The 21,254-nt window shown below is 38.2% G+C and overlaps 1 protein-coding gene and 1 non-coding gene across 3 annotated transcripts in view; one reads left to right on the top strand and one right to left on the bottom strand.

Moving 5' to 3' along the window:
* Positions 1-21,254, bottom strand: part of PIK3R3 (phosphoinositide-3-kinase regulatory subunit 3) — a 135,564-nt gene that overhangs the window by 52,289 nt on the left and 62,021 nt on the right. For both annotated transcript variants that reach the window (XM_004462779.5, XM_071217470.1), the window contains 2 exons: positions 4,683-4,794; positions 2,672-2,770 (listed from right to left, as the gene is read on the bottom strand). In XM_004462779.5, the coding sequence (XP_004462836.2) occupies positions 2,672-2,770; positions 4,683-4,794 (211 nt within the window). The remainder of the gene's footprint in view (positions 1-2,671; positions 2,771-4,682; positions 4,795-21,254) is intronic.
* On the top strand, positions 3,494-3,600 carry LOC111765209 (U6 spliceosomal RNA). The gene has a single exon (XR_002797609.1). It is a non-coding gene; the product is annotated as a U6 spliceosomal RNA (small nuclear RNA).

The following is a 21,254-nucleotide window of genomic DNA, read 5'->3' as shown; positions in this document are numbered from 1 at the left end:
CTCCACACAGGTCAAGGAGGCCCCGGGTTTGAACCGCAGACCTCCCATGTGGTAGGCAAACGCCCTAACCACTGGGCCAAGTCTGCTTCCCTTATTTCCTCTTCTAACTGTTACTAGTGTATAGAAACACTACTGATTTTGTGTATTGATCCTGTAGCACACAAATTGCTGAATTCCTTTATTACCTCTCAGAGCTTTGTTGTGGATTTTTCAGGATTTTCTCCATGTAGCATCATGTCATTTGCAAATTTGGATGCTTTTTATTCCTCTTCTTACCCAATATACGTCCTCTTTCACGGTGAGGAAGTACTTTCTAATTCTAGTTTTCTAAGTGTTTTTATCAAGAAGGGGTGCCAGTTGGGAAGCAGATATGGCTCAAGCAGTAGAGTGCCTGCTTCCCAAATGGGAGGTCCCAGGTTCAGTCCCCAGTTCCTCCTAAAAACAAAAAAACAAACAATAGGCAAACAAATGAAAAAAAAAAAAGAACCAACTCAGGGGAACCGATGTGGTTCAGTGGTTAAGCGCTGGCTTCCCACATTCAAGGTCCAGGGTTCATTCCTGGGCCCTGGTACCTCAAAAAAAAAAAGAAAAAAAAGTGGGTTGCTGGATTGTGTCAAATGCCTTTTTGATAACAATTGAGATGATCTTTTTTTTTTTCCTTTGTTCTATTAATATGGTGTGCTATATTAATTGATTTTCTTCTGTGGAACTACTCTTGCATACCTGGAAAAAATCCCACTTAATCGCATAACTATTTTAATGTGCTGTTGGATTTGGTTTACTAGTATGTTTACATCTATATTCATGAGGGAGGGAAGCGGATTTGGCTCAATGGATAGAGTGTCCACCTACCACATGGGAGTCCAAGGTTCAAACCCAGGGCCTCCTGACCAGTGCAATAAGCTGGCCCATGTGCAGTGCTGATGCCACAGAGGTGTCCCCCGCGTAGGGAAGCCCCATGTGAAAGGAGTGCTCCCCACAAGGAGAGCCATCCAGTGCAAAAAAAGTGCAGCCTGCCCAGGAGTGGTGCCGCAAACACAGAGAGCTGATGCAGCAAGATGACGCAACAAAAAGAGACACAGATTCCCAGCGCCGCTGACAAGAATATATTCATGAGGGATATTGGTATGTAATTTTCTTGTGATATCTTTATCTGGCTTTGGTATTAAAAGTAATACTGGCCTCAAAGAATGAATTAGGAAGTGTTCCCTCCTCTTCAATTTTTTGGAAGAATATGAGCAGGATTGGTGTTAATTCTCCTTGGCATGTTTGATAAAATTCACCAGTGAAGTCATCAGGTCCTAGGCTTTTCTTTACTGAGAGGTTCTGAATACTGATTTAATCTCTTTATTTGTTATTGGTCTGTCGAGATCCTCTGTTTGTTCTTGAGTCAGCATAGGTAGTTTGTGTGTTTTTAGGAATTTTTCCATTTCCATCCAGATTATCAAATTCCCTGGCATATAGCTATTCATGGTGTCCTCTTAATAATCCTTTTTATTTGTTGGATCAGTAGCACTATCCCTTCTTTCATTTCAGATTTTAGTTATTTGAATCTTTTCTCTTTTTTAGTTTGTAAGTCTAGCTAAAGGTTTGTCAATTTTACTGATCTTTTCAAAGAACCAATTTTTAGTTTTGTTAATCTATTGTGTTTTGTTTTTTTAATTCTGTATTTCATTTATTTCTGCACTAATATTTGTTATTCCCTTCCTTCTGCTTGCTTTGGGTTTACTTTGCTCTTCTTTCTCTAATCCTCAAGTTCTAAGGTTACGTCTCTGATTGATATCTCTACTCTTCTTTTTTAATGTAAGCATTTAGAGCTATAAATTTCCCTCTGAGCACTGCCTTTGTTGCATCCCAGAAGTTTGGTATACTGTATTTCATTTTCATTCACCTCAAGATATTTCCTAATTTCCCTTTTGATTTCATAATTGACCCATTGGTTCTTTAACAGTGTGTTGTTTAATTTCCACATATAAATAGATTTTTCTGTTCTCATTCTGTCACTGATTTCTAGTTTCATTCTGCTGTGGTCAGAGAAGATAAATATATGTATATGTATATGTACATGTATATGTATATTTATAAATATATGTATATGTATATATACAAATATATATTTTTTTTAAAGATATGTTTCATCTTTGTTAACATAAAAATTCATACATCTATCATTTATGAGACTCTAATATTCCCATATGGGAGTCAGGATACAGGCTGAGAATTGCTCTATCTTCCACATATCCTCACCAGCAAAAATTACGTTAAGTTTATTTCTGGAGTCTCTTTAATAAGACACTGGCTGCGGGTGGGAGTGGATGGAGGAATGGGAGAGATTCCCAAGAAATCATTAATAACTTTAGGCTATGCCCATGACTTCTACATCACTAGTAAGGTTAATAGTATACTTTCTACTCCTTTAGGGATTTTTGCCTTTTCTTTTTATTGCTACATAAAAATAAAAATAGCTGTCTTTTTTATAAAAGATGCTTAAATATTTAATGTATAGAAAAAGGAAAGTTAGCAAAACAAAAAAAATTATGCACCTAAATTAAATAAAAATATAAAAACTGTATTTTTACTGTATAACTGTAAATAAAACACAGTGATCTTATATGCCAAGAATTTTTTAAATGCTAGCAAAGCACTAGCCAAAAGGCTTAAAAATACTCACCGCAATGTCAAAGTATAATCTCCCTGCATTTTTGTTGAGGCATCTCGGACCAAGAAAGTACCATCTGGCATATCCCGTAATTTGTCATTTACCTCCTCCCTGAAGAAAAGAATTACAGGAAAAGTGAAAAGACGTAAGCATCAGTTCTTTTCATCTGCTATTAATAAGGCTAGATGGGAGGTGGGTGAGTCTACCGTTACAGAATCATAGGGGCCCTTTCAGAGGTCGTTTAGTTCCTCCCCCTAGGAGGATTTTAGGTGTTATGCAATCTAAGGAAAGTCTAATTGCTTTTTACACTCTTCTAGATTTGAACTGTCTATAAGGGACAGTACTTCTAATAAGTCTTTAGAACTTCCTTAGGCAGGTCTGAACTTGCACAGTTTCAGGAAAAATCAGCAGCTGTTTAGAAAAAAGGTTAGTTAAGCAACAGTGGCAGCTGTGTCTGATCAGAGGAGGAAAGAATCACTAAATTCACAACCTTTCAACATGATAGTCTCCTTTTTGAATTTATACTGAGAACAGTTTGACTCAGGACTTTAGGAAACAACACGAGAACACTCAGAAGTAACTGTAAAGGCGTAAAAGATCCTTGAGTTACAATAGAACCACAAGATCTTAAAAGATAAATTTAAAAGGTAAACATAATAGACCCCTTTATAGTACAATACTAAAATAAACATTTTCTGATCAATTTGCATATAAAAATAATAAGTCCTTTGCCAGGGTCAAAATTATCCAAAACCACATTTTGCCCAAAAAGCAGATCTGCTCTAGAGTCCTCAAAGTGAGATCTGTGAAGGGTATAAATCAAAATCACCTGGGGTGCTCACTTTGGCAACACATATACTAAAATTGGAATGATACAGAGAAGATTAGCATGGCTCCCGCGCCAGGATGACATGCAAATTCATGAAGCGTTCCATTAAAAAAAAAAAAAAAATCCTATGGGGAGGTTGTTAAAATACAAATTCCTGGGCCCCAACCCAGGTAATTCTTGTGCATGCAAAGATTTAGGAAACACTATATTAGAGAAAGGTAAGGAAAATTAAGTACCCTTTAGTATCTTTTCTTCTAAAACACATGTAACTGTCTTAAATGTACAAATTTCATTTATTCATTACATTATTAAAGGTACTCAATACATTATTAAAGGTTATCAATCACACCCATAATTTAATGTTTGCTGATTGTTTTGTTTTGTTTTGAAATACCAGGGTTGGGGATTAAAACCAGGACTTCATATGTGGGAAGCCAACGCTCAACCACTGAGCTACATCGGCTTCCCCAAGTTGGTTTTTTGGTTTTTTCATTTATTTGTTGTTTGTTTTCTTCTTAGGAGGTACCACGGATCAAACACGGGACCTCATATTTGGGAAGTAGGTGCTCAACCACTAGAGCTACATCTGCTCCCTAATGGTTTTTTTTCTTTTTCTTTTTTTAAAGATTTATTTTTCTCCCCTTCTCCCCACTCCCCGCCATTTGTTTGCTCTCTGTGTCCATTTGCCGTGTGTTCTTCTGTGTCCGCTTGTATTCTTGTCAGCGACACCAGGAATCGGTGTCTCTTTTTGTTGTGTCATCTTGCTGAGTCAGCTCTCTGTGTGTGCAGCCCCACTCATAGGCAGGCTGCACTTTTACCATGCCGGGTGGCTCTCTCCTTATGGGGCACACTCCTTGCGCATGGGGCTCCCCTACAAGGGGGACACCCCTGCATGGCACGGCACTCCTTGCATGTATCAGCACTGTGCGTGGGCCAGCTCACCACACAGGTCAGAAGGTCCTGGGTTTGAACTCTGGACCTCCCATGTGTTAAGTGGATGCTCTATCCGTTGAGCCAAATCCACTTCCCTCTAATGGTTTTCTTACCACATTTTTGTGGAAGAAAAAGCATTAAGATACTTTTGAAATATCCACACATACAATTTTCTGAATAGTAACCTTTAAATGACAATTAACGTGGAATTAAAATTTTAACTAGTGATATACATATCAAATATAGTAACCTTCTAATTACCTTGAAATATCACCCCAGTACCATTCTGCATCCTGAAGAGAAGAGGCAGAACTTTCCTTCATTCCATTTGTAACTGCAGAAGTAATTGGCTTAGGTGGCTTTGGTGGAAGAGCTAGAAGAAAAAGGAACATTATTTTGTGAGTAAAAACTATTTGTTTTCTGATTTCCTTCATCAGGAGCAGATCATTAACCAATGTGCAGTGACTCAAATAATTATCAATCCAATTAAGAATAATTTTATATTAAATGTTAAAATATTAGCCAATGAAGGAATCCTTTTAGAACTCTACCAATAATTGCCTTAAAAGTGAAAATATCATGCTATTTCTTTCCTTCTTATAAAGTATTGAATTTGATTCTGAACAGATGTCAAAAAAAATCTCGATTGTCTCTCAAAAAAAAATGTGACACCCCTTTGCAAACAATTCAGACCAAAAGCCATTAAGTAGAGCAGAAAGTGGGATGAAAAGGGCTTCTGATTGGGTAGGGAAAGGGCAGAGCAACAGCTGTAAGAGACTGGTTACATTATAACAGAATGGATTAAATAAGTAAAACTATTAAAGATAATGGGAGCCAAGTTTCTCACAAAGAAAGTAAGAATATGGAAAGGAAAAAAAATAGAATAAACTCTCAGGCACTGGATTGAAATTGAAGATATTGATGTGAATTCATGGTTTTATATAGATATATAGATACAAAAACACATGCACATAGAAATAGATATGGATGTAAGTGTCTGTACATATAAGGAATACATATAATGTTCCATAGCTCTGTTCCCTGAGTGATTCTGTGAGCAGAAACAGCAATATATATACCTAGCAATATGCATACCTAGCATCCAGAGCTTGGTTTCGATTGCCATTCTCCATTAAAAGGAGCCAGGGATCTTTGGAGAAGTGGCCAATTGCAGGGCAACTGAGTGACAAATGAGTCTGGAACATCCTTTTGTTCTAAAAAGTTACAAACTCAAAGAATGAGGGGTCCTATCAAAATAACAAAGAAACCAAATTGAATGTTCTCTCACTTCTGAAATCTGGGACAATTTGAGCATCAAAAAGTAAAGTGAAGTGAAGTGAAAAAAAGAAAAACAGGTAAAAAACAAGTGAAAAAACCCCACTAAACAGGTTAGAAATTTGTGAGTCCATGAAGATAAAAAGAAACAAGCAAAAAAATTTGCAAGATTGATGAGAGCAAATATTTACAAAATCTCAAAGTACCTTTCCACAAAATGCTTATTAATTACAAAAGGAAAAAGAAGAATTCAATAATGGAAAGCCTGGCAAACACCACCTTAACTCAAGCAATCAAGGTTAATATCACTAGTAATAGTGAAGTCTTGGGTCTCCAATAAGATGCACTGGGAAGAACACAGACATTTCTATTGTAATAATCCTGCCAAATATGAATAAGCTGAATCTAGGATAAGGAAACATCGTACAACTTTTTTTTTAAGACTTATGTTATTTATTTCTCTCCCCTTCCACCCCATTGTCTGCAATCTGTGTCCATCCATTGTGTGTTCTTCTGCGTCCACTTGCATTCTTGTCATGCGGCACCGGGAAGCTGTTGCTTTTTGTTGTTGTTGTTGTTGCATCATCTTGCTGCATCAGCTCTTCATGTGTGCAGCGCCACTCCTGGACAAGCTGCGCTTTTTCTGCACAGGGTGGCTCTCCTTGCGGACTGCACTCCTTGCATGTGGGGCACCCCTACACGGGGGACACCCCTGCGCAACACGGCACTCCTTGTGCGCGGCAGCACTGTGCATGGGCCAGCTCACCACACGGGTCAGGAGACCCTGGGTATCGAACCGTGGACCCTCCATATGGTAGGTGGACACTCTATTAGTTGAGCCACAACTGCTTCCCCAGACAACTCTTGATTAAGGGAAATTATACCAAATAATTGGCCTGTAATCTTTAAAAATGTCAAGGTCATAAAAGTCAAAGAATGGCTGAGGAACTGTTCAGTTGAAGGAAACTAAAGAATTATGACAGGGAAGCGGACTTGGCCCAATGGACAGGGCATCCACCTACCACATGGGAGGTCCACGGTTCAAACCCCAGGCCTCCTTGACCATGCACTGTGCTGATGCAGAGCTGGCCCATGCACAGTGCTGGTGCGCGCAAGGAGTGCCATGCCACGCAGGGGTGTCCCCCTTGTAGGAGAGCCCCATGCGCAAGGAGTGTGCCCTGTAAGAACCGCCCAGTGCGAGAGAACGTACAGCCTGCCCAAGAATGGCACCGCACACACGGAGAGCTGACATAACAAGATGATGCAACAAAAAGAAACACAGATTCCCAGTGCCACTGATAAGGACAGAAGCAGTCACAGAAGAACACACAGCGAATGGACAGAGAGAACAGACAATGGGGGGGAGGTGGAAGGGGAGAGAAATAAATAAAAAATAAATCTTAAAAAAAAAAGAATTATGACAATTAAATGCAATGTGTGATTCTAATTGGGTTATTTAGCAATAAAAGACGTTACTGAAACAATGGGAAAAACTTGAATGAAATCTGAAGATGAGATGGTAGTAATGCATCAATGTTAATTATTTTGATGGTTGCAGTGTGGCTATGTAGGAGAATGTCCTGTATGTGGGAAACACACACTAACAAGGCCAACCTGGGGCATCATGTTGGCAGCAACTTACTCTCAAGTGGCCCGAGGAAATCTAGTTCTTTGTACTGTATATGCAACTTTTCTGTAAGTTTATGATTGATTTTTAAAAATTTATTAAAGTGTATCACTCGTACATAAATATGCATAAACAACAACTGTATAGTAATACTTGTGAACTTACAAAACAAACATACATAACATCATATAGGGCTTTCATACCTCTCCCCACCAATACCTTCCATTGTTGGACATAAAGAGCAGACAACTTGGGTGAGGGGAGTGAAGGGGAGAGAAATAATTAAAAAATAAATCTTTAAAAAAAAAAAAAAGAGCATCCTCAAAATATTACTATATATACAAAATATTACTATATATACAAAATATTACTATAAATACTTTGGTTAAAAGTATTTTCTCCCAACCCACCCTATTATTTTTTTATAATTTATACATGAACATACATAAACAATAAGTGTATGGTAAAAGTTGTTAACTTACAAAGCAAACATACATAACATCATAGAGGGGTCCCATACATCAACCCTACACCAACGCCTTGCATTATTGTGAGACATTGGTTACAAATTATGAAAGAATATTGTCAAAATCTTACTAATAACTATAGTCCTTCTTACATTTGGTGTATTTTCCCCCAACCCATCCTATCATTTGTTTTTTTAAGATTTATTTATTTACTTCTCTCTCCTCCCTCCATTGTCTGCTCTCTGTGTCCATTCATTGTGTATCCTTCTGTGTCTGTTTGTATTTTCATTAGGAAGCTTATGGGAACCAATCCTGGGACCTTCCAGAGTGGGAAAGAGGCAATCATTTTCTTGCATCACCTCAGTTCCCTGACCTGCTGCATCTCTTATTCTCTCTCCTGTTGTCTCTTTTTGTTGCATCATCTTACTACACCAGCTCTCCATGTGGGCCAGCACTCCAGCGTGGGGCAGTAATCCGCGTGGGACAGCTTGCCACACGGAACAGCATGCCTTGACCAGGAGGCCCTGGGCATCAAACCCTGGACCTCCTATATGGTAGATGGGAGTCCAAATGCTTGAGCCACATTCACTTCCCCTATTCCTTTTTTTTTAAACATATTTTTTATGACAGAAGTTGTAAACTTACAAAGCAATCATGCATACATGCAGAATTCCCAAACAACACCTCTCTATCAACATAACACACCACACCATGGTGGAATATTTGTCACAGATTATGAGATACTATCATCAGATTAAGAAATATATATATATCATCAGATTGCCAGGTACATAGCATATATTTGGAACACTTTTTCTATACTCCCCCATTATCAACACAGTATATCTTTGGCATAGATGCATGGATATTACACTATTACTGTTAACCACAGTCCACAGATCACTCCCAGGTGTATTCTTTCCATGCTTCAACACATTCCCAACACCCTGCAATAGTGATGTACATCTGCTCTAGCTCACGAAGGACAATCTTGCATTTGTGCCATCAACCACAATTCTCATCGGCCTCTGGGTTACTGTGCTGTTCAGATCCTAGATTATTCTCTAGCTTTCTGTCAATTTGCATTTACTTTCCTAGACTACTCTTTCCAACCACATTTCCATTTATAAGCCAGTTGTTACTTCCTATAGTTATCATCAACTCTGTATATTTCCACACTTTTACAATAAAGCTAATTAAAACTCCTACATACCTTAAACATCAGTAGTCTTTATCAGTCCTCCTAACTCCTTTAAGAATCCACCACCTACCACCAGGTCTTGATGATATTTTCCTACATTTTCTTCTAGAAGCTTTATGATTCTTGCTTTTATATGTAGGTTTTTGATCCATTTTTAGTTAATTTTTGTATAAGGTGTGAGATAGGGGTCCTTCTTCCTTCTTTTGGCTATGGATATCCAGTTCTCCCAAAACCATTTGTTGATGGACTGTTCTGCCCAAGCTGGGTGGGTTTCCCAGGCTAGTCAAAAGTCACTTGACCATACATGTGAGGGTCTGTTTCTGAACCATCAATTCGGTTCTATTGGTCTACATGTCTGTCTTTATGCCAGTAACATGCTTTTTTACCACTGTAGTTAGGTAATATGATTTAAAGTCCGGAAATGAGAGTCTTTCAACTTTGCTTTTCCTTTTTAAGATGTTTCTGGCTATTCTGGAACCCTTACCCTTCCAAATATTAATAAAATTGATTAATAGCAGTTTTCCATTTTATTATAAAATGCTGGTGGAATTTTTATCAGGATTGCATTGAAACTGTATATCAATTTGAGTAGAATTGACATCTTTTTTCTTTCTTTTTTTAAAGATTTTTTTTTTCTCTCCCCACTCCCCCGCCCCCCCCAGTTGTCTGCTCTCTGTGTCCATTCACTGTGTGTTCTTCTGTGACCGCTTCTATCCTTATCTGCAGCACTGGGGATCTGTGTTTCTTTTTTTTTGTTGCATCATCTTGTTGTGTCAGCTCTTCATGTGTGCAGCGCCACTCTTGGGCAGGCTGAACTTTCTTTCACGCTGGGCGGCTCTCCTTACAGGGCACACTCCTTGCCTGTGGGGCTCCCCTACATGGTGGACACCCCTGCGTGGCAAGGCACTCCTTACGCAAATCAGCACTGCGCATGGGCCAGCTCCACATGGGTCAAGGAGGCCCGGGGTTTGAACCACGGACCTCCCATGTGGTAGGCAGACACCCTATCCATTGGGTCAAGTCCACTTCCCAGAATTGACATCTTAATGATATTTCCAATCTGTGAGCATGGAATGTTCTTCCAATTATTTAGGTCTTATTTTCTTTTAACAATGAGTTCTAATTTTCTGAATACAAGTGTTTTGCATCATTGGTTAAGTTTATTCCTGAATATTTGGGTTCTTTCTGTCATAGTTTATTTTTACCACTCTTTTGACACTTTTAGTCACTTTTATTGAAATAATCTTCATTTCTAGACTCTCTTCCAGGCTCTCTCTCCTGTCTTTTCAGGCTGTAGCACATCCTTTAGTATTTCCTGCAAAGCCAGTCTCTGATTACAAACTCTCTCAGTTCCTGTTTATCTGTGAATATTCGAAACTTACCCTCATTTTTGAAAGACAATCTTGCCAGATATAAGATTCTTGGCTGAAATTTTTCTCTTGCAGTATCTTAAAATATATCATACCACTGTCTTGCCTCCATGCTTTCTGATGTGAAATTGGCACATAATCTTATTAGGTATCCCTTATATATTATGCATTGCTTTTCTCTTGCTGCTCTCAGAATTATATCTTTGGCATTTGACATTCTGATTAGTATGTGTCTCAGAGTTGGTCTATTCGGATATATTTGGATGGGAGTACATTGTGCTTCTTGGACATGGATATCTACGTCCTTCAATAGGGTTAGGAAATTTTCTACCATTATTTTTTCAGATATTCCTTCTGCCCCTTTTCCCTTCTCTGCTCCTTCTGGGACACACATAACATGTATGTTTGCACGTCTCTTGCTATTGTTTAAATTCCCTGAGATCCTGATGAATTTTTTCCAACCTTTTTTTCATCTGTTCTTTTGTATGTTCACTTTCAGAGGTCATTTCTTCAAGCTCAGCAATCCTTTCTTCTGCCTCCTCAAATCTGCTATTATATGGTTCCAGTGTATTTTTTATTTCATTTATTCCATGCTTCATTCCCATAAGATCAGCATTTTTCTATGTATGCTTTCAAATTCTTCTTTGTGCTCATCCAATGTCTTCTTAATTTCCTTAATCTGTCTAGCCATCTCATTGAATTCATTAAGGAGATTTGTTTGAACATCTATAATTAGTTGTCTCAACTCCTTTACATCATCTGGAGGCTTATCTTGTCCTTTAACGGGGCCATACCTTCCTGTTTCTTGGTGTGGGTTGTAATTTTTGTTGGTGTCTTGGCATCTGGCTTAACTAGAGTCTTTATTCTGGGTATAGTTTTTCTCTCTTTTATTTGGGGCTTTCTTGCCCTTTTCTCCCTTGCTGGTTGTGTAGTAGGAGCCAAGGATATAGTTGGTGCTCTAAGCTGTGAAGGCTCAAGCTGTCCTCATTGCTCCAGTGACTGATGAAGCTTCTCCCAACTTTCTCCTTTGCCAGGGGTAGAAACAGAGCCCCAGCCAGGAGTAATAATCCAAGTTGTGCAGGCCTAGACTGTAGTTGCCCTGAGAGACTAATGAAGCTTCATGCCCCTTTCTACCCCTGCTTGGGGTAGAGATAGAGCTGCAGGTATGGGAAGCAATCTATGCTTTGCCAGTCTAAAATTACTGCAGCTGACCAAGTAGACTTCCTTTCAACTATTCAGTCTGTGCCAACCAAATGTACCTGCAGTTACCTAGAAAAGTTGGTGCAGAGCTTGCCTGCTTCCTCCCTGCTAGAGGTGGGGCAGAAGCTTAGGCTAGGGCTGCAGTCCGATCTGGGTGAAAGAAACGCGTCTCTACCTTCATTATGATTTTCAGTCAGCCTGTCCTCATGCTGGGGACAGAATCAAAATGGCAGCTACCAGCCTCTTTCTATCTTGGACAGGTTCAACCTTTAGTAAATTTGTCTAACAAAGTATAACTATAAGAAGCTAATCAGTAGCTGATATTGGTGCCCGATTGTCTCTTCCTCCCCTTTTTTTGGGAAGTGAAGATTCCCATTTCAGCCGCAGAGGCACTTGTGCCGCCAGTGGAGGATGTGCACCGGCCTCTGGGGTGTGGAGTGCTCTACTTACAAATCTTCTCTACAGATGGGCAGTCTCCTCTTCCATTCTTTCAAGGATATTGCAGGATGCTCTTCTGGTCTTCTGAAGCCCCAAACAGGTGCTTCAGATACTTACTGCACTGTAGTTAGATTACTTACTGCACTGTAGCACAAGCTGTCTCTAGGAGCTCCTTACTCTGGTGCAATCTTGTTGGTTATAACCCCTAGGATTGATTTTTTTTTTCATTAACAAAAATTTGGAGACAATCTTAGGGGAAAAGAGAGACAATGTATATATGTTCCTCAAAACAGTAGCCCTTACAGTCTATTGATTTTTTTTTTTTAAGGAGGTATTGAACCTGGGACCTCAAACATGTGAAGCAGGAACTCAACCACTGAGCTAGACCCACTCCCCCAATCACTTGATATTTGACAAGCATCCCAAGGCCATTTAATGAGAGAAAGAATAATTTTTTTAACAAACATTACTGGAATAACTGCATACCCACACACAGCTGGACATCTATCTCACACCATATACAAAAATTAATTCGAAATGGATCAAACATCTAAATGTAACAGCTAAAACTATAAAACTCATGGGAAACATAGGCCTAAATTATCACATGGCCTTGGAAAAGCACAATAAAAGGAAAAAAAACATTTATCAGACATCTTCAAAATTAAAGATTTTTGTACTTCTAATAACACCATCAAGAAGTGACACTACAACCCACAAATTGGGAGGAAGTACTTGGAAATCATATATCTGATAAGGGACTAGTATCCAGCATACATAAAGCAGATACAACCCCCAGATATTGGTTCCTTTGAGGGCTAAAGAGACCCATGGGAGTTATGGTCATGGCCGATGGGGTTAACTACCAGGGCTGATGGCCCCTCTTTGGAAATGGTGTTTATGTGTGATGAATCTGGACTCAGATGGGATCTCCCTTCATAAGACTTTCATGCTAATGTGCTGGAGGTGCAGTTAATGTTGGGGTTTAAGATATATTTAGGGGATTTGAATCTCTGGACTGACAATGTGATAGCCAGATCCTGAGCCTCAACAGACTCCAGCACCTACAATCTGATTTATTGGACTTACCACACTCAGCTAAGATGGAGGTGAAGGACAACCACCACACCATGGAGCCTAGAGTGATTACAACTGAAAATGGGAGGATTGCATCCAGCATCCAGGTGGAATCTGAGCCTCCTCTTGACATAAAGGTGCAATGGACACAACCAATCCAGTGTCCACATAGAAGAGGTGGCATTGGATTGGGAAAAGTGGACATAATGGACAAAGGGTATGGGGAAAGGCAGGAAGAGATGAGAGGTGGAGGCGTCTTCGGGACATGGAGCTGCCCTGGATGGTGCTTCAGAGGTAATCACCGGACATTGTAAATCCTCACAGGGCCTACATGATGGAATAGAGGAGAGTATGGGCCATGATGTGAACCAATGTATATGAGGTGCAGAGGTGCCCAAAGATGTACTTACCAAATCCAATGGATGTGTCATGATGATGGGAACGAGTGTTGTTGGGGGGGGGGGGAGAGGGGGAGTGGGGGGGTGGGGTTGAATGGGACCTCACATATATATTTTTAATGTAATATTATTACAAAGTCAATAAAAAAAAAAATTAAAAAAAAAAAAAAAAAAAAAAAAAAAGAATCCTACAACTCAGAAAGACAAATGACTCAATTAAAAACAGGCAAAAGATCTAAAAAGGCATTTCTCAAAGAAGATATACAAATGGCCAGTAAGCACACGAAAGGATGCTCAACATCATTCGTCATCAGGAAAATGCAAATAAAAAACAAAATGAGATACCTCTTCACACCTACTGGGATAGCTATTATTAAAAACCTGGAAAACAAACATTAGTGAGGATATTGAGAATAGGAATTCTACTACATTATCGATGGGGATGTAAAATGGTGCAGCCTATGTAGAAAACAGTCTAGCAGTCCCTTGGAAAATTCAAAGTAGAATTACTATATGACCCATAATTGCACTTCTAGATATATGACCAAAATAACTGAAAACTGGGATTCAAACAGATATTTGTATACCAAGGTTTATAGCAGCATTATTCACAATGGCCAAAAGATAGAAGTAACCCACGTGTCTGTCCATCAATTGGTGAATGGATAAACAAAATGTGTTATATACATACAATGGAATATTCACCCATTAAAAGGAATGAAGTTCTCACACATACAACAACACAAATGAAAGGTGAAGACAACATGTTGTGTGAAAACAGTCAGACACAAAATGATAAATATTATATGATTTCATTTTATGAAATACCTAGAATATACAAATTCAGAGAGACAGAAAGTACAATCTGGGAAATACAGGAAATGAATCAGGGAAATACAAATCAAAACCAAAAATAGGGAAGCAGACTTGGCCCAATGGATAAGGCGTCCGCCTACCACATGGGAGGTCCACGGTTGACTTGTGTGGAGCTGGCCCATGCGCAGTGCTGATGCGCGCAAGGAGTGCCGTGCCACAGAAGGGTGTCCCCCGCATAGGGCCATATATATATATATATGTAAAATAAAATTCCCCATTTTAACCATTTTTAACTGTACAATTCAGTGGTATTAATTACATTCACTATATTATACTATCTTCACACCCATCATCATCAAAACTTTTTCATCACCCCAAACAGAAACTCTATACCAATTGAGCAGTAACACCCCCATTCTCATCACCCCCAGCTCCTAGTAACCTCTGTTTCTGTCTCTATGAATTTGCATACTCTAGATATTTCATATAAGTGGAACTTCATGTTGCTTTTGTGTCTGGCTTATTTACCTTAGCATGTTTTCAAAGTTGATCCATGCTGTAACATGTATCAGAATTACATTTTCTTTTTTTGTGTGTATTCCTTCTTACAGCTTAATATTTCATTGTGTGTGTATATATCTCACATTATTTTGTTTATCTACTCATCAGTTCATGAACACTTGGGTTGTTTCCACCTATTGTGAATGATGCTGCTATAAACACTGGTTTACAAGTATCTGTTCAAGTCCTTGATTTCAATTCTTTTGGGTATATACCTAGAAGTGGAATTGCTGGGTCATACGTAATTCTTTAACTTTTTGAGGAATGGCCAACTGTTTTCCACAACACCTGGCACCATTTAACATTCCCACCAATGATATCCTAGGGTTCCTATTTATCCATATCAGTATTATTACTATCATTATTATTATTTTAATAATAGTCACCCTACTAGTTATGAAGTGATATCTCACTGTGGCCTTGATTTTGAGCATCCTTTCATGAGCCTACCGGCCATTTGTATATCTTATTTGCGAAATATCTATTCAAGTTCTTGGCCATTTTTTTCCCTTGATTCCCTCTTGGTTTCTTTTTTTTTTTTTTTTAATAATTTATTGGGATATATCACTCACATAAACATACATAAACAGTAAGTGTATAATAGTTGTGAACGTTCTTGGCAATTTTTAAATTGAGTTGTCAGTCTTTTTGTTATTGAATTACAAGGGTTTTTTTTAATATATTCTGAAGATTAAACCCTTATTGGATATATAATTTGCAACAATTTTCTCCCATTATATAAGCTGTCTTTTCACTTTCTTGATAATGTCCTTTGATGCACAAAAGTTTTTAATTTTGATAAAGTACAATTTATTTATTTTTTTTCTTTAGTTGTTAATGCTTTTGGTATAATATCTAAGAATCCACTGCCAAATACAAGGATATAAAGACTTTCCCTTACATTTTCTTCTTAGTTTTATGGTTTTAGCTCTTACATTTAGGTCATCAATCCATTTTGAATTATTTTTATATATGGTGTGAGGTAAGGCTCTATTTTCATTTTTCCCATTTTCCCATCACCATTTGTTGAAGAAACTATTCTTTCCCCATTAAGTGGACTTGGCACCCCTGTCAAAAATCAATTGGCCATAGATGTATGGGTTTATTTCTGGACTTTTGATACTTTTTAATTAAAATATTCAGAGATTTTGCACTGTAAATAAATTATTTCTTTGGTGATAATCAACAAACAATAGATTAAAGTACTGCATCAATGGTGAATGTATTGAAGTTGACAACTATAGTTTACTATGATTATTTAAGAGAATATGCCTATTCTAGGAAATACATATTGAGGTATTTTGGGGTTAAGGGCCAGAGTAAAGGTAAATAGTTCCAAAAATATATAGTATGATTTTATATAAATGGAATTTGATTTTTATGGCAAATGATAAAGTACATGGGGTAAAGTGTCAATAGGTGAAAGGCATAGAGGTGTTCTTTGTACTCCTCTTATTTTTTTGCATCCTTTCTGTAAGTTTGATTACTTTCAAGTAACATGTTTAAATTTTTTTTTATAAGTCAAAAATCAGAGTTACATATTTATTAAAACTAGGGAGACCTGGCCAATCTCTGCCCTTGTACTTTTTAATGTAATTTGACTTTATGAAGACTAATGAATCACAGGATAATTTTAAATCAAAAATGAAAGAAAAAATGTTGAAATAATATTTGAATGTATGTCTCCAGTCTGTGCTGGTGGTAGAGGAGGCACATATACAATTATATAAACAAAGTCAAAAGCCTTTAAACATTTTGATTCCAAGTAACACCCATATCAGGAGCCAACTATCTTGCCCTCATTTCTAGGTCATTAAGTTTTAACCAACTATTTGTCTTGAAATGATAATCAAAGTCTTTCTTAACTCTGTAACCCAAACATTCAGCACAGTGCCTAATACACAGTACATATTCAATGAACACGTTCATTCCACAGATACTGACTGGGCACCTACACTATTTTAGCCTTTATATCTTTCATGTATAAAATACAGCTAAAGTAGTACCTCTCTCCTCTAATGATTATATGAGTTAATATGTTTAAACTTAAAACAGTGTTTGACATATAGCTAGCAATCTATAAATGTTGGCTGTTACCTAAAGGTACTAGGCAAGATGTTAAAGATAAGTTACAAGACAGATACCGTGCCTGCCCTCATGGCGTTTACAGTCCAGTGGGCAATTCAAATAAGTAAAATACACAACTGCTATACTGTGGTCAAGCATATTCAAGAAAAATTATATTTAAAAGGTGAATAGAGGTATGCAAATTATATCTCAATTAAAAAGAGAGAAAGCATAGAGTACCATGGAACATGAAATGAGGGTAATGAATCTAAAGAGTCAAGTAGAAGCAGGAATTGTAGAGGGAGATATATAATGTTTCAGACTAAGGGAATAACATGTGTAACAACAACCAAAAAGTTCCAAAAAGAATTAAAAGTTATTCAGAATGTCTAACACGAGGAGAGTGAGAGATGGGAATAGTGGAAGTGGAATTATTCTTATTACCCACCCAAATGCAAGTTCCTTCTACCTGCCATCTCCTATGTTTTTACTCCAGTATTGTTCTGAGATGCCTCCCCCCACCAGCTCATCCTCACCCTGCTGATTGTTCCATTATGTCCTCTGAAGCTTCCCCCCTAATCACCCAACCCCTCCCCATCTAATTAAACTATTTTAAAGTTTCAACATCTTCCCAGAATTTCATCCCTACCCCCTTCTCCTAACTTTCTCTGAAATCTGGGCTCTCCTGGAAAGACACTACTAACCCTGCGGCCCTCTCTTGGAAGGTTGTTCATTTTCCCACACCCCATCTACCCCGAGCCTTTGTTTTTCCTCAGGTCTCAGCGTTCCTGTAAAGTCCTCTCTTCCTTCAGCCATCCCTAATAACTGGTATTTCCTTATTTCTCTTTTTACTCTACACTATCATCTACTTCCATAATACCAAATAATTCCAAATAATACCTAAATCTCAATTCCAAAATAAAATTTATGGCTTTCAAATCTTTCCTAAATTTTTGACTGTTCAAAAGAAAATCCACAGGCATTTATTCAATAAAATATTTACTGAGCACTGTGTTAGCCTCACTGAATTAAACCGGTATGTCTCACACTTTAACATGCTTATAAAATCACCCAGAGATCTTATAAAATGCAGAATCTGATTAGCTAAGCCTGGACTGGGGCCTGGGATTCTGCATTTCTAACAAGCTCCCAAGAGATGCCAATGCTGCTAGTCCAAACAGTGAGTAGCAAGAAACTTACAGTTATCTTCTTTTTTTAAAAGGAGATACTAGGACTGAACCCAGGACCTTGTACATGCAAAGCAGGTGCTCAGCCACTGAGCTACACCCACTCCCCAAGTTATCGTTTTTTTTAAAAGTTTCTATGGGGTTAAAAAATATTAGTCAATCTGCTTCCAGTTAACAAGTCTCACGTGGAGCTTCCAGTCAGCTTTTTAGTATCTCATTCTTAAACAAGAAAAAACTACCAGGCATTTGAGGAAAGTCGTCAAAATAAAAGAAAGAGAGCAAAACACACTGGAGATTTTTAAAAATTGGATAAAGCAAAGTCAAAAATAATAAAACTAGAGACACACACACAAAAGTATAATATCCTCAGAAGAAAAGGAAACATTGAATCTATGAGACACAAGATCTATAACAAAGTAACATTCGAGTAATGAGAGTCCCAAAGTACAATTTAAGTAATCAAAGTCCTTATATACTAAAATTATTACAGAGAATTTTTAAAAGCTCAATTGACAAGCAGACAGATAAAGCTGAGAAAATCTCCCAAGAAACAGAAAAGAGAAAGTGGTGAAAAAATAAGAGAAAAGAGAATTAGAGAATCAGTCCAGAAGACCCAACACTGAACTAACAGAAGTTCCAGAAAGCAGAAAGAAACATTCAAAATAAATTTTAAAATTTCCAAACTGAAGGACATGTATTTCCACAATGGAAGTGCCCAAAAAATGAAAATGATTCACATCAAGGCACATCACTGAATAATTTCAAAACATGAGAAATAAAGAGAAGGCCCTAAAATCTATCAGGGCAGGGTTAGGTGAGAGTTGGGGTGGGTACGGGTAACAAAGGACTGGATTTCTCAACTACACTGGAAACCAGCAACACTAGAGTGAAACATCAAATTCTGAGGGAAAACGATTTTCTCAATGTAGAATTATATGGCCTGACAAATTATCAGTTACATATGGGGGTAGAATTGACTTTTTCAGACACAGAAGGTCTCAAACACCTCCTGTCTTAGGCATCCTTTCCTACAAAATTCCTGGATGATGTGCTCCACCAAAATGAAGGAATAAACTAGAAAAAATGATGCACGATTCAAGAGAAAAGCAAAGGCAATCCCCAGGATAATGATGAATGTGAGAACCAGGTCGACAGCTAAAAATAAAAGCTGGGATTCAAGCAGTAGAATGAAAGATGGCTTTAGTGGGTACGTCCAGGGTGAAAATAGAAATGACAGATTATCTTGTTTAACCATACTGAGATGAGTATTATAATTCTGTCAGAGAGTGTGGGGACAAAACTGTCACAGGTACATAAAGAAATCCTGCAAATGTTTAAAAACTTAGGTAATTATTAATTCTAAGAATAAGTTATATAAGAAAGGAAATTAATCAAAATATACTAATGGCTTAGCTGTTAACACTATTTAGAGTCATTAGTATAAATAATGAATAAAATTTAGCAAAAAATTATAATTGGGATATAAATATGCTAGGAATAAGTGTAGAGGGAAAGAGTATGCATGGCATAAGAGAGCTAAATCCCCATCTTCCTTAGAAAAAATAAATATTAAAAAAAATCTTTAAACAGAGTGGGTATCACCATCCCAAAATCCACAAGCCTGAGGAATGAACAGTGGTCTAAAGCAGACATATTATTGTTCTATTATTGAATTATTAGTATTCTAGCAACGAAAGAACTTTTATCATTTCTGTAAAGGCAGTGGCTACCAGAGGTTCCAAGGGGAGAAAGAGGTAAGAATAGGTGTAACATTGTAACCTGGGGCATCTTAGGGACATTGGAATTGTCCTGCATGATACTGCAATGGCGGATACAGGAGATAATACATTTTGTCATAACCTATAAAGTTGTGTGGAGCAGAGTGTAAACTATAATGTAAACTATAGTTCACAGCTCACATCAAGTAGCAATGCTTCAATATGTGTTCATCAATTACAGCAAATGTACCACACTAATTAAAGATGTTGTTAATGTAGGAAAGTGTGGGAGGAAGATGGGATGGGGCATATGGGAATCCCCTATATTTTTCATGTAACATTTATGTAATCTAAAGGTACTTTAAAAATTAAAAAAATAAAGAAGCAGATTTGGCTCAATGGATAGAGCATCCACCTACCACATGGGAGGTCCAGGGTTCAAACCCAGGACCTCCTGACCCATATGATGAGCTGGCTCATGCACAGTGCTGATGTGCACAAGGAGTGCCCTGCCACGCAGGGGAGCCCCATGCATAAGGAGTGCACCCCACAAGGAGAGCCACCCAGCACAAAAAAAGTGCAGCCTACCCAGAGTGGCACTACACACACAGAGAGCTGATGCAGCAAGATGATGCAACAAAAAGAAAACACAGATTCCCAGTGACACTGATAAGGATAGAAGCAGTCACAGAAGAACACACAGTGAATGGACTCAGAGAGGAGACAACGGGGGGCTGGGGGGGGGGGGATAAATAAAAAATAAAAATAAAATTTTAAAAAATTAAAATTAAAAAAGATAAAAAAGTTTAAATAGCAATATAAGAATATTATGAAAAATAGGGAGGTAAAAAATAGAAGAAAAAGTTAAAAGAGTTAAGTGTTGCCTTGGAATCAGAAATTGAGGGTAGACAGGGTAGGGCAGGGAACTGCTTTTTCTTTTTTATCTATAAACCTTGTAGTAAACCTTTGACTTTTTTTTTTATCCCCCCCTTATGGCTTTTTGCCCACTTTCTGCTCTCTGTGTCCGTTCGCTGTGCGTTCTTGTATCTGTATTTATTTCCCCTCCCCTCTTGCAGCTTGCTTGTTGTCTGCTCGCTCTCTGTGTCCATTTGCTGCACACTCTTCTGTGTTTCTGCTTGTCTCCCTTTTTCTGTTGTTGTTGTTGTGTCACCTTGCTGAGTCGGCTCTCCACGGTGCTTGCGGGCCAGGCAGCTCTCCACACAAGGAGGCCCCAGGATGCAAACCCAGGGCCTCCCATATGGTAGATGGGAGCCCCAGGGAAGGGAAAAAGGGGCATGGAGCTTCATCAGTCTCTCTGGGCAACTACAGTCTAGGCCTGCACAACTTGAACTATTACACACAGCTGTGGCTCTGACCCTATCCCTGGCAAAGGAGAAAGTTGGGAGAAGCTTCACCAGTCCCTGGGGCAAT

This window comes from Dasypus novemcinctus, chromosome 9 (assembly GCF_030445035.2).
Source record: "Dasypus novemcinctus isolate mDasNov1 chromosome 9, mDasNov1.1.hap2, whole genome shotgun sequence".
NCBI lineage: Eukaryota > Metazoa > Chordata > Mammalia > Cingulata > Dasypodidae > Dasypus > Dasypus novemcinctus.
The sequence above is the reverse complement of the archived record's forward strand: the minus strand, read 5'-3'. Positions and strand labels throughout refer to the sequence as shown.